The 14,411-nt window shown below is 41.3% G+C and overlaps 2 protein-coding genes across 2 annotated transcripts in view; one reads left to right on the top strand and one right to left on the bottom strand.

The window, feature by feature from the left end:
• Positions 1–14,411, bottom strand: part of NMBR (neuromedin B receptor) — a 47,992-nt gene that overhangs the window by 26,865 nt on the left and 6,716 nt on the right. The gene's annotated exons all lie outside the window — the stretch shown is intronic.
• Positions 7,891–11,792, top strand: GJE1 (gap junction protein epsilon 1). The gene is made up of 3 exons (XM_084622442.1): positions 7,891–8,135; positions 9,871–10,053; positions 11,211–11,792. Exons 1-3 carry the CDS (start codon positions 8,097–8,099, stop codon positions 11,604–11,606), a joined length of 618 nt encoding a protein of 205 aa, XP_084478568.1. The 5' UTR covers positions 7,891–8,096; the 3' UTR covers positions 11,607–11,792.

The following is a 14,411-nucleotide window of genomic DNA, read 5'->3' on the forward strand; positions in this document are numbered from 1 at the left end:
ATTAAATTTGGATGGCCTGATTCTCCTTTATGCCTCTCTCTCTCCCCTTAAGTGTAAAGGAGCCTTAAGTTGGATGTAAAAGTAATTTATCAAAGTAATGAAGCTAGACAGTATAAATGAGAATCAGGCCTGGAATGCTTCAAGGTCATCAAAAATAATAGTCAAATTTAACAAATATAATCCACATTAATATAAAGTATTGATGTTATCTAACTCTGTTTTGTTATTGTGGTATTGTTATTTATGTAAATAACTGATTTACTGATCTTTAATACAGACCTTTTAAAAGTCAATCAGGCTTACTGATCTGCTACCAACTCTTGCATCTTTGTTGGATAAATCACTTTCCCCTTCAGTGTTTTGGAGATGTATGGTGAAGGGAGGCCTGCTCCCCTACGATCTTGGATGAACCTGCAGGGGTTAACAAGTGATACTATCTCTCAAAGAGTACAGAATCCCTTCCTGCTGCCAACCTTCCCCCACCTGTCAAAAACACTCTGCTGCTCCCTCTCAGAAAATAAGTCAATATGACTCTCTGCCAACCTTTCAACCTACAAGGCAGGTTCCGTTAGGCAGGAGCCCATGTGGCTTATGACCAATCAAACCAGTTTGAAATTCAACAAAGTAACAAGAAAATGTGTCATAAATTCTCACAGCCATTCAACATGAAAAATAAATTTCACATTTTCACTGGTGAGGAGCAAATGTTCATAAAACTCCCTTTTCTTTTGTGTGTGTGTGTGTGTTTGTGATCTTGGAACAGGCAGATGTTGATAAACAAATGTCTGATAAAAATATCGAACTTATCTCTAATGACTGGCAGCCTGGTATCTTGTCATAGTTTGAGGTTTGTGTGAGCATAACCTGACTCTGTGGTAGACTTGACAACTGGAAATATGTGATAGAAATAAAGGAGTCTGTAGAATGTGTAATTTTGTTGAAATGAATATTTATCATGTTTCTCTCAGCTGCTGAGAGGTCAAAGATGTTACAAGTGGCATCATAAAAATGTAACAGGAACTTAGAGAGGCAAGAAAACTGAAGATTAATTAGCAGAGACGTCATCAGCCTTTAGAAAAATGCCACTAATACTTTCACTGGAATATAACTTTGGTCTTTTGTTTTTAATTTTCAGAACTGCCAAACTCTGCGACTCTCCTGTGTTCAGTAGTTCACCTAGCATTCATGGCTGGCTTTTCAAAAAGAGAAGTGCAATTACACAAGCGTAAAGGGTCAAACCCAGCCCCTCCCCGCACCCCACCTCCAACTATGAAATATATTGCAGTGTGGTCCTGCTACAGCAGATAGAGCAAAAAGTGTGTGTGTGGAGTGGGGTGAGGGTGGCAAGGGATAGAACACATGCAAAACTGGGGGGTTACTGTGAGTGGATCCTCCAGGTCTCTCCCTGCTAAGGGCTGCAAAAGGTACTGCAAAGGCTACTCTGGTCCCTGGACTGGAGTAACCTCTGTGTAATACAGCTCAATAGCCTTTTAATGTGACTGATGCTAGCCTGGGTACCTGAGCTGTGCGTTAGGATCTAGCTTTGAGCTGAAACACATGTGAAAAGCATATCCATGGTTGTGTGCTCTCTTACAAGAGTGTCATTTTCAAATGGCTAATTATAGGCCTATTTATCCTTCTGCATGACTTGTGCATGCAGTTGTAGTGCTAGTGTGAATTTGTAGGCCTATACTTCTGGAAAATGTTATATTTCCATGTTGGGTATATGTGACACAGTGGCCCATCAGCGGCTCACTACCCTATGTCAGCACCTCTTGTCAGGCCTGGCCTACCCACTACACCTAACACATTGTTGTCATAATCTGTATTTAAAAGGTGTCATATAAGATATCTTTGGAAAACTTAACTCTGATCATTAATATTCTTCCATGGTGTTTGTAAGGGATTGTACAAAGAGTTATGGATATGTGTTAGAATTATATTCTTAAAATGAGTTGGGCAAGCATAAGCCCAATCTGCCCTGGACAAAGGAATATGTATTGGTTTGTCTGACCTGCCTGGTCGTCAGGCAGAGGCAATGAAGGTAAATTTACATAAAAGGTAAACAAAGCCGTCAACCTCACATGTGGGGGAGATAGTCTGTTGCTGGGTCTGAACCTCAGATGATAAATAACTGAATCAACTGATTGTGTACAATATTACTAGATTATACAAGTGTATCAAGCAAGGTCTTTTATTAAATTAATGACACACTGTTGTTTAATACCACTGTGAAATGTATACATTAATACTATATGAGAAATTATGGATACTCACTCATTATGAAACACCCAAATTCAGGACATGGAATGTGTCAGACCCTACCAATTTTTGCACCCAGGCCCCAAAATTCTACTGCCTGAGTACAGACCATGTCCAGCAACTCCTACCACACCAAATATTGCAGACCTTGGTATATTCCAGTGCCACAAAACCCAGAGTTGGAAGATTCATTTTGCCAATTTTGGCACCTCCCCTCCCCCGCATTCCCCCCCCCCACATTCCACTGTGTAAATAGAGCATACATCCAGTTGCATCTACTACACCAAATAAACCTGGATCCAAGCATGTTGTGTTGCCACAGAGCTGCCAAAATCCATATCCAAGGTATGTATCATGCAAGATTCTGCCTATTTTTGCTCCCAAGGCTTCATATTTCACTGCCTCAGTAAAGAACACATCCAGCCACTCCTAGTGAGCCAGCAAATTCTGGGACTGATGCTACATAAATGGGGGAATAGGATCCACTTTCAGGGAGCATAGACCAGAGGCACCAGGGGGACTAGTCCTGGCAGACACATAGAAGCCACCCATGAGCCCCTTGATTGAGAAGGGTGTGAGAGGAGATGCATTGCAAATAGACCACACATTTTTCAAGGGGTGGGGGACAGGCAAGTTTCAATGAAGGAAGAAATGTGGAAGGGGCAAAAGGTGGCATAGTTGTGAATTATGGGATGTTTATTATGGACAGAGTAGAAATATTGAACAGTGCAATATTGATAAAGGGATAGGGATAGATTTGTTTCAATGGGGCATGTGGAATATGGGGTCAGGTTGGAATGGAATGGCCTATGGCAGGCATATGGGTGATGCCTAGGTTGGGTCATATGGCTCCAGAAGAAAGAATTAAGAGAGTAAAAGATTCCAGTGGGAACCTGTACTTAAAAAGGAGACCTCAGGGGAACCTGTACTAAGGTACTGGAAGAACAGTCTGAATTCTACTTTCAAATGACAGACAGAATCTAGAGGAAAAAGGGAAAGGCTGCTTGGTAAAGAATGAGGAGTAGTGGAGAAGACACAGTATTCAGGGCCCAGAAGAAAAGTTAAGTGGTCTGGTGACAGAAGTTACGAATGCAAGAAACATAGACAGCAGTGAGCAACTACATGGCTATAGCAAAAATATGGGAGAACTGAATCAAGACTAACATCAGGGGGTGAGAGCAGTTGGTGAGTGGTGGGGAGGGCATCTCTTAGCAGTGACCCTCAGCAACAGGCCTGCAGAAATCTCTGTGGAATCTCTGGATGTACAGTATGGCTTTTTTACTATAAGAGAGGTATTCCTTTTGCAGTGGGAGACGTATATAACTGTTCTGAGGGTCAGAAATTTGTTACTGATCCATCATATAGACTTTGTGGGGATGTGTTCCTATATTTTTTCAGAGGTTTTCCCCAGAAGATAATGACTGCTGGTTGTGATAAGTATTCTTGCTTTAACTGATACATCTTTGGACAAAATTACATCTTAAACTATGACAGGTTTCAGAGTAGCAGCCGTGTTAGTCTGTATCCATAAAAAGAAAAGGAGTACTTGTGGCACCTTAGAAACTAACAAATTTATTAGAGCATAAGCTTTCGTGAGCTACAGCTCACTTCATCGGATGCATACAGTAGAAAATATAGTGGGGAGATTTTATATACACAGAGAACATGAAGCAATGGGTGTTACCATACAGACTGTAACAAGAGTGATCAGGAAAGGTGAGCTATTACCAGCAGGAGAGCGGGGGGGGGGGGGGGGCGGGGATGTGTGTCTGTGTGTGTGGAAACTTTTGTAGTGATAATCAAGCTGGGCCATTTCCAGCAGTTTACAAGGACAGTAGGAGGGGAAATAAACAAGGTGAAATAGTTTTACTTTGTGTAATGACACATCCACTCCCAGTCTTTATTCAAGCCTAAGTTAATTCTATCCAGTTTGCAAATTAATTCCAATTCAGCAGTCTCTCATTAGAGTCTGTACGCAACAAAAACACTAACTCAGGAACCTATGCTTACAACAAAACCTGTTACCAACTGTGTCCACTTCAATCTCTTTGGTCACTCGATTACAGACCTAAAAGTGGCAATTCTTCAACAAAAAAACTTCAAAAACAGACCCCGCTCTCCTGCTGGTAATAGCTCACCTTTCCTGAGCACTCTTGTTACAGTCTGTATGGTAACACCCATTGTTTCATGTTCTCTGTGTATATAAAATCTCCCCACTGTATTTTCCACTGTATGCATCCAATGAAGTGAGCTGTAGCTCACGAAAGCTTATGCTCTAATAAATTTGTTAGTTTCTAAGGTTCCACAAGTACTCCTTATCTTAAACTATGGAAATTTTAGCCCAGAATCAAAAACTAAGTAAAGTATAGGAACATTTGTTACACACAGTTTTCATAGATTCAGAAATTTTAAGGCAAAAGGGACCACTGTGATCATCTAGTCTTACCTCATGCATAATACAGGCCACAGGACTTCAAGTCTAATAGCTGTGGTTGAACTAAAGCATGTCTTTAAGTAGAACTGGTTGGAAAATTTAGCCATTTTGACTAAAACAATTTTTTTTCATGAAATCTTATCAATTTTGACAAAATAAATATTTTAAACTAGAATACCGGAATCACAAGAAATATTTATGAATGCTTCCATGCAGTTCTAAAACAGCGGTCTGAATTAACAGAAATATCAATGGAAGAAATGGTACTACCAATGTACTGTCTACAAAAAAGTTACTGGAGATAAATGTTACGTGAACTTTGACATATAGGAGATTACCACTGATGCTCACAATTCATCAAACATGCAACACTCCCTGAAATAAGTTTTGATCGTAATATAATATAATATAAGAGAATATTGCTTATGATCTACCACCAGGCTAGGGAGCTCAAAAATATAGAATTTACATCACCAAAAAAGAGGGAACCTGTAAGTCGCATTCTGTGAGTCCAAAAATGCTGGCCAATATAAGATAGAAAAATTAACTGCTCTGTAGCTACGATGGAACAATTTTCCCATTTAGTTAGTACTTAATACAGACACTTGTGCTGTAAAGACTGTCAAAGCAAAGCACAAAATATTGCATAAAGCACAATGTCCTACAAAAAGACAATTCCTCTTAATGAGAGACATTCACTGGATACTGATTACTGTCATGAAGACAAAAATGCTTTACCTAGACTTAAACTATGGACAGAATATGGACTAGATGTATGGAATTGCAACAGTTTTAGGGAATCTTCTTCTTATGGAGACTAGAGAGTCATCAGTTTGAGTCATTTTTTGTTGCAGTAGCCAAAGTAATCCACGCAAAATAATTTTAATGACTGTGGTGTGTTTCTGTTCACATCATTGTAACAGCTAGGAAGTTACATTACACCCAGAATAATATCACTTGCTACTTCTACATCTGAAGCCAAGGGTGTGATTCCCAGTTCCTGTAGACATACTCCAGCTAGCTCTCAGAGCTACCATGCTAAAAATAATAGTGTAGCCAGTAGCACTGAGAGCTGGGGCGAGGGCTAGCCACAGGGAGTACAAACCAGCCAGGACCCCTTGGGATTTATTGGACATCATTAATCTTTGCTACCGCTGCTACACTACTATAAAGCTAGCTGAATGAGAGCTAGCACCAGTATATCTATGCCAGCTGGGAATCACCTCCCTAGCTCCTAGTGTAGATGTAGCCATTACAGACTGTATTGCAATGACATTAATAAAATGTACTGGAAAAATATATTATTTGTGAGGTAACTAGTCTCCTAAAAATGAACCAAGAAGATCCAGGTTTCCAGATATTGTTCTGATGGCCTTTGAGGAGCCTTAGTCGGGTTTTTCTCCAATTTCAATTTCTTTGATGGACATTAGACATGATGTTTTCTGAAAAGAAATGCCTTAGGCCAAACTTGAACATGAATATGGTGTTTTGTAAAGGAAACTGTAAGGCCTGGTACCATTGTAGTTGCTTGGCAATTGAGACAACAATAAAAAAATCCTCCCCTGTGTTATTTCCCCATTTGTGAAAATTAAGTGCAAATCAAGATCAATCAAATAGTACCTGCTCCTATCACTAATGCTTAGTGGGTGGATGAATATATTTTATGGAGAGAGATGGATTTAAGGGAAAGGGGCTGAAGAAGACTAAACTAAGGGATTTGGCAGAGAGGGAGGGGAAAGTGAAGGGACAGGGGGATATGCCCAGCAGCTTGTGTCATTATTTGCACCTATGTAGAGTGACAGGTTTCAGAGTAGCAGCCGTGTTAGTCTGTATCTGCAAAAAGAAAAGGAGGACTTGTGGCACCTTAGAGGCTAACACATTTATTTGAGCATAAGCTTTCGTGAGCTACAACTCACTTCATCGGATGCATGTCCACATGTCTACATGCATCCTATGAAGTGAGCTTTAGCTCAAGAAAGCTTATGCTCAAATAAATTTGTTAGTCTCTATGGTGCCACAAGTCCTCCTTTTCTTTTTATGTAGAGTGAGTGTAAAGCAGGCGTGAGAACAGTTTTACATCAGCTCAGCATACAAGTAAGTGTTCATTGTTCGAGATGTCAAAACTGGAGTAGGATAAACATCCCATACTCATTTAAGTGACACAACGCGATAATCCTATTTAAAAACACCTTGTTTTGAAGTCTGTGATTACCTTCCAACTCTCATTGTGCTAATTCTGCCCTTCCTTCCTCTGGCTTCTGATCTCCTCTTCAAAATTCATTTGTTAGGATATGTAAAAATGTTTGATCATGGGTTACATCTTACACTTAAAACAGTGAACTGTTCAGGAGCTGTTCCTTCTGATGCTCTTTAAACTATGTAGCACACTTTAGGTGCTATGCAAATAATAAATACTACTACTTATACTTAGTAATTATTCAAAGACTTATAGTTTTTGTGTAATTGAATTTAAGGGCTTAGATCCGAAGCTTTTTGGCATGTATCATTTCAACTATTGTTTTTATTTACCAGTTCCTGCTATATTTCACTCACCTATTTAAAAAAGTTAAGTTATTAAGCAACAACTGTTGTCGTTTAAATCATATTAATAAACCAATGTGAAGTTAAGTAATTCGGAAATATATTTATAATATGGAAAGGGCAAAGCTGTGTAACTTTTCTTTTTATATTAAAACTCTTCTCTGCCGCCTCCCAGGATTGTCCTGAATACTACCCAAACATAATTTCTGATCAGCAACGGACTTCATTAATTATATTTTCTGTCTGTTAAGAAAATGATGACCTGATCTTGAATCAGAAAAAGGAGATGCACATGTTACAGATATCTGAGCGTGGCAAGCAGACCAGTGAAACAGCGACACTGTTACCTATAATCTGAACAATTATCACAAAGCGCTAGAAACAACTATTTGATCAGAGATGTTTCCTAAATAGGGAGAGGTTGCAATAGGTTGTACAAGGACTCGCCGAGTTCCAGGTCAGTCTGAGTGGCCGAAAGACAAAGTGGTCTCTATTTGGGCAGTGGAAGGGGGGACGCTTGGAGACACAAATCGGCGGGCAGATCCAGCTTTCTCCTCCCCCCAGCGCAATTTGAGCTTGAGCGCGCAGTAGCCCCTGCTGAGTGAGGCGGCGGCGAGGCAGGGAGGAGCGACGCATGAGGCCGCGGATGATTACGGGAGCGCTGCCCACAGATGTGTGTGTGTGTCTCTCTCTCTCCCTCTCCCTGCCTGGGGTGAGCGCGCTGGGCGGGCGAGGCACCGCTGGCGGGACAGCAGCTTCCTTCCAGGATGCTCCCGGCTCCTCTCCCTGGACGGAGCCAGTGGCTGCCGCGGAGAAGCGGGACCCAAGAGCAGCAGCTCCTGACTTGAGCGCCAAGTGAATGGGGCGCCCCAACAACACCACGCCGGGGCTGCGGCTGGTGCGTACTGCGCCGTCTCGTTGCGGTTGGTCCCTGCTTTCCACTAGGTCCAGCTCTGCGGAAAAGTTGGTTCCCATCTGAGAAGGAGGGGAAAGGGAAAGCCCCGCATGGCTCTGCGTCCTCGGGCTGCTGCGCAGCCCGGAAAATACACCGTGCGCTGCTTTCCCTAGCCCCCACTTGAACTCTCTGCGTGGGTCAGGCTAGAGGGGGACTAAAGAGAGAGGAAAGGTGAAATATGAGGGGGAGGGGGACTGTAAGGAGGAGGATCGTGTTAGCAAATGGGGAGGATTTTATCAGTGACTATCAGAAGGGCCAGTGTAACTCCTGTGTGTGAGTGAGCAGAAAGGCGTTGAGAGAACACAGATGTAAGAAGTAAGGTTACCAAGAATGCCTTGCCCACCCCAGGATTTCACTTTAGAAGGGAGTCCCTTCCAGGGGCTGTTTGCTAGGCAGATCCCTGTGCGCGAGATGCTTCAATGTTTCCTAAATTTTTATTGATTTCCTTTGCGAGAGAGACTCATTCTCTGTACTCGGGTATCTCATCATGGGAGCCCACCGGGATTGAAACCCCCAAGGGGCATTTTTTTGTGTTACTCTCATTCTCAAGTAGCACAGTGATGTTGGGAGCTCACTGCCACTTGCATGTTCCCCTGTCTATTGTGTGACTGTGTTACGGTGTTGCACGTTTCTGCTGACTCCGTTCATGGATTATTAGGCAAACCACATGTATCCTGCTTTTGTTTGGGCTCTTTTTTTTTTTTTTTGGTCCTGAAAGAGTAAGGTTGATTGGGGCCCCAGAGATAAAAAGTAAAATGTGCAGTGACAAGTGTTTTGTACAGCAAGGGTCATGAGAGAGCAATAGCATCAGACTGAGTCTGATGACAGCAAATTGGCAATGAGGGGCATGAATTATGCCACAATTGCACTAGGATAACATCTTCCAAGACATGTCTTTAAATTACATCAAGAACTTCTATGAAGGATGTGTGAGTATTAAGTAAATAATGAAAGGAGAGGTGTTGGGGAAATAAATAAAGTGCTTTCTTTATCATGACAAATATACATGGGTGGAGATGAAAGTTCTGATAATCAAATATGGAGGAACAGAATAGCATTCTCTGAAAAGGCAGACTTTAAAAACTACATAATCCATGCTTTCCTAAAAGAAAATAAAGATGTAGCACTACTACTCAAAGTAACAGTGCAAACAGGTAAAGTTTCCTAGCCTAGTTCTAGCAAAGCCACTTTTGAGAACTTTATATGTTTAATTTCTGATACTAAATATTAAATTATCTTAGTTTAATCAATAGAATAATAAAAATTGATTGACTCTTTATTGAAGGATTCTTTTTCAATCTGCCTGACATGTCTCTAATTGTAGAATACTGAGTTTTATGAATGTAGCTGATATGTAAAGCCACTACTGAAATCACAAAAGCATAGTTGTTAAGCAGAACAACTGACAGACACAATATAAATGAGAGTGTACTAGAAACAGTAAGTAAAATCAGTCCCTAACAATAACAGGGACTTTGATTATATTTCAAGCCACTATTTGGTTTAAGGTACACAACACCCTTTGTATAATAGTTATTTTTAAAAGGGAGAAAAAAAGAGTGAGAAGGGTGTTTTTTAAACCTGAAATAAATGTTCTAGGTAACCTGAAACTGGAAGAATAACTTTTGTTCATGTTTGCCTTTATCTTTCCTGCTGCATAATCCTGCGACTGTTACAGCTCAGGCCTCCAACAGTGATTGGTCAGTTCCATACCCTTTTCTTTGGCTCAGTTCGAATGTTTTTCCTTGGAGTTCTGGGCTTTGCAGTTTATGGAAATGAGGCCTTGCATTTCAGCTGTGAACCAGACAAGAGGGAGGTTAATCTCTTCTGTTACAACCAGTTCAGGCCTATAACTCCTCAGGTAAATTTTCTTTTAATTGAAACAACCAATTATTTAGGAAATAGATAAAAGGTTCATAAAATGAAAGTAAATTCCATTTCCCCATTTTACATAAAGAGTAGTAATTAAACAGAAAGTGGTGGTAGTGTTTTTCAACAACTGGCCCCAGTTCCTGAGCTCTCCCTGACACAGTTTAGGAAGGCAGCAAGCTGATCCCTGGTATCAAAAAGGTTGAGAAATACTGGTTTGGACATCAGTGGAACATAATCTTCTGTAATAAACTTTCATTTGTGACAAAGTAAGGGGCTAATCTTTTCATCTTTATTCACATGAGCCGTCATTACCCTTGCAAGTAGTCAGACTGATTTCAACTCATATGAATAAAGATTGCAGGATCAGCACATAAATGTACTATAAATAGCATTCTCCTACTTGGAAATATTTGTAGACAATAAGGCTGGATTCTGTAACCCCTTATGCAGTCATCCTTGTTCACCTAGATCAGTCCAGTGACTACATAACAAACAGGAAGGTTGGCCTAGTAGATAGGGCCCTAGCTTGACACTCAGAAGACCTATGTTTGATTCCTGGTTCAGCTACAGATTTTCTGTATGACTTTCAGCAGGTCCCCTCATCTGCCTTAGTGCGTCTATCTGTAAAAGAAAATAGGGATAACATTTAACTTACTCACAGTGTGTTATGAGGATAAAATCCATCAGTGATTGTGAAGCACTCAGGCTGAGATCTGCAAACGCTCTTAACCTCCACTTCCCTTCTGAGTCCAACTGAACTCAGTGGAAGTTAGGAGTTTAAACATCTTTGAAGATCTGGGCCTCATACTTTGGTGATAAGGGCCATATAAGCGTCTATAGCTAGAATTATCCAGACAAATAAGGACTACTCCTGTGAATAAGGGTATACAGGCCCAGGATTTATTGACTGTAACCTACTTTATTCATACCAGTCTTCAATTAAATGAATGTTTACATGTAAATGAACTGTAAAACTGGAATAATATGTAATGGTGATTGTTCTTATCTTAAATGATCTTGTAATTGTTTTTAATGTATATCATAAATAGAAAAAAACTTCTCACAAGAAATTTGGATGTATGCCTGTTTTAACTGGCACAAGGCAATTGTACATGATCTGACTGTGAAGTTTCTGCTACCCTTTAGGTATTCTGGGCATTACAGCTAGTGACGGTTCTGGTACCTGGAGCAATGTTTCATCTTTATGCTGCATGTAGAAACATCGATCAGGAAGATATCCTCCAAAAGCCCACCTATACTGTTTTTTATATCCTCTCTGTTCTGTTAAGGATTGTCCTTGAAGTTGTGGCTTTTTGGCTTCAAAGTCATCTCTTTGGCTTCCAAGTGAACCCACTCTACAGGTGTGATGCAGGAGCCCTTGACAAAAAGTTTAATATTACCAGATGCATGGTGCCAGAACACTTTGAAAAGACAATTTTCCTCATTGCTATGTACACTTTTACTGTGATTACAGTGGTGTTGTGTGTTGCTGAGATTTTTGAGATATTATGTAGGAGGCTGGGTTTTTTAAATAATCAATGACCCTGTAGTCATAGTGAACTATTCCCACTTATGTGCCATCATTCTCACTGTTGTGTATGATGGGCTTTTTATGAACAATGGAGATCTTAGTGTGAAACAAAGACCACTTTTTGTACACCTCTGCAATTTTGTATAGGAACTTCCCTTACATGAGCTTTTTCTACATTACTGTTGTAAAATATATAACTAATGGCCAGATCCAAAAGATATTTACTTATATGAATAATCCTTACTCACATGTATAGATTGAAGCCAATGAAGCTACACATGTGAATGAGAGCCACTTCAATGCCATTTAAAGCAATTTGGTGGGGGGTAGGGGGAATGAGTTGGGGTTTTGTTTGTTTATTTGTTTTTTGTTGTTTTTTCCCCTGTCAAGGTTCCTCCCCCACTCTGAACTCTAGGGTACAGATGTGGGGACCTGCATGAAAACCTCCTAAGCTTACTTTTACCAGCTTAGGTTAAAACTTCCCAAGGTACAAATTAATTTTATCCTTTGTCCTTGGAATATCCACTGCCACCACCAAACTCTAACTGGGTTTACTGGGAAACATAGTTTGGACACGTCTTTCCCCCCAAAATCCTCCCAGCCCTTGCACCCCACTTCCTGGGAAAGGTTTGGTAAAAATCCTCACCAATTTGCATCGGTGACCACAGACCCAAACCCTTGGATCTGAGAACAATGAAAAAGCATTCAGTTTTCTTACAAGAAGAAGACTTTTAATAGAAATAGAAGTAAATAGAAGTAAAGGAATCACCTTTGTAAAATCAGGATGGTAGATACCTTACAGGGTAATTAGATTCAAAACACAGAGAATCTCTCTAGGCAAAACCTTAAGTTACAAAAAAGACACACAGACAGAAATAGTCATTCTATTCAGCATAGTTCTTTTCTCAGCCATTTAAAGAAATCATAATCTAACACATACCTAGCTAGATTACTTACTAAAGTTCTAAGACTCCATTCCTGTTCTATCCCCGGCAAAAGCAGCATATAGACAGACACAGACCCTTTGTTTCTCTCCCTCCTCCCAGCTTTGGAAAGTATCTTGTCTCCTCTTTGGTCATTTTGGTCATGTGCCAGTGAGGTTACCTTTAGCTTCTTAACCCTTTACAGGTGAGAGGAGTTTTCCTCTGGCCAGGAGGGATTTTAAAGTGGTTTACCCTTCCCTTTATATTTATGACACGCCCCCCAAATCTCAGCTAGGGTGAAACACTGGCTGGGATTTCTTCCTGGAGCTCTAGGAAAAACAGAGTTAATAAGACACATGCATCTCTAAATATACTACCAAGTACATAAAGACTAACAATATTTTCCACATCTCAAGGATGATTTTAACCAGTTGATTCTGGGAAACTTTCACGGGAGAGTGCATCAGCCATTTTGTTAGAAGCTCCTGAGATGTGTTGGATGTCGAAATCAAAATCTTGGAGAGCTAAACTCCACCGAAGAAGTTTTTTGTTAGTTTCCTTGACGGTGTGAAGCCACTTCAGTGCAGCATGGTCGGTTTGCAGGTGGAAACGCCGTCCCCAAACATATGGGCGTAGCTTTTCCAGAGCGTAGACAATGGCGTAACATTCTTTTTCACTGACTGACCAGTTGCTTTCCCTCTCAGACAGTTTTTTGCTGAGAAACACTACAGGGTGGAATCAGGTCCTTTCTACATTAAAACTGCTCCCACACCACGCTTGGACGCATCTGTGGTTACTAGGAATGGTTTGTCAAAGTCTGGGGCCCTTAGTACAGGGTCAGACATGAGTGTCGCTTTAAGCTTGTTAAAGGCCTTCTGACACTTTTCGTTCCACTGAACGGCATTTGGCTGTTTCTTTTTGGTTAGGTCTGTCAGTGGGGCGGCGATTTGGCTGTATTGTGGTACAAATCGTCTGTAATAACCGGCCAAGCCTAAGAAGGATTGAACCTGTTTCTTTGACTTTGGGACAGGCCACTTTTGGATAGCATCCACTTTGGCCTGTAGGGGGCTGATAGTTCCTTGACCCACCTGGTGTCCAAGGTAAGTCACTCTGTTTAGGCCTGTTTGACACTTGTTAGCCTTAACAGTTAGTCCTGTCTTCCTTATGCGCTCAAGGACTTTTTGTAGATGTTCCAGGTGGTCTGCCCAGGAATCCGAAAATACGGCCACATCGTCAAGGTAGGTGACTGCATATTCTCCTAATCCCGCTAGGAGACCATCTACAAGTCTTTGGAAGGTGGCGGGTGCATTTCGCAGCCCAAAAGGGAGTACATTAAATTCATACAGCCCAAGATGTGTGGTGAAGGCTGACCTTTCCTTGGCAGATTCATCTAGTGGTACCTGCCAGTACCCCTTGGTTAAGTCCAAGGTAGAGATGAACTGGGCCCGTCCCAGTTTCTCTAATAGTTCATCTGTGCGTGGCATTGGATAGTTGTCTGGGCGAGTTACAGCATTTAGCTTACGGTACTCCATGCAAAAACGTATTTCCCCATCTGGTTTGGGAACTAGAACCACTGGAGATGCCCAGGCACTTCCACAGGGGCAGATTACACCCATCTGTAACATATCCTGGATCTCCCGTTCTATAGCAGTTTTAGCTTGAGGAGACACCCGGTAAGGTTGGACTTTAATTGGGCGAGCATTACCTGTGTCAATGGAGTGGTATGCCCATTCAGTCAGTCCTGGGGTGGCTGAGAACGTTGGAGCGTACCTAGTGCACAGCTCCTGGATCTGCTGTCGCTGCATACGCCAAAGGGTCATGGAGAGGTTCACCTCTTCCACACCACCAGCACTTTTCCCTTCGTAGTAGACACCTTCAGGCCACTCAGCGTCA

Source organism: Lepidochelys olivacea, assembly GCF_965140295.1.
Source record: "Lepidochelys olivacea isolate rLepOli2 genome assembly, chromosome: 3".
In the NCBI taxonomy this organism is placed as follows: Eukaryota; Metazoa; Chordata; order Testudines; family Cheloniidae; genus Lepidochelys; species Lepidochelys olivacea.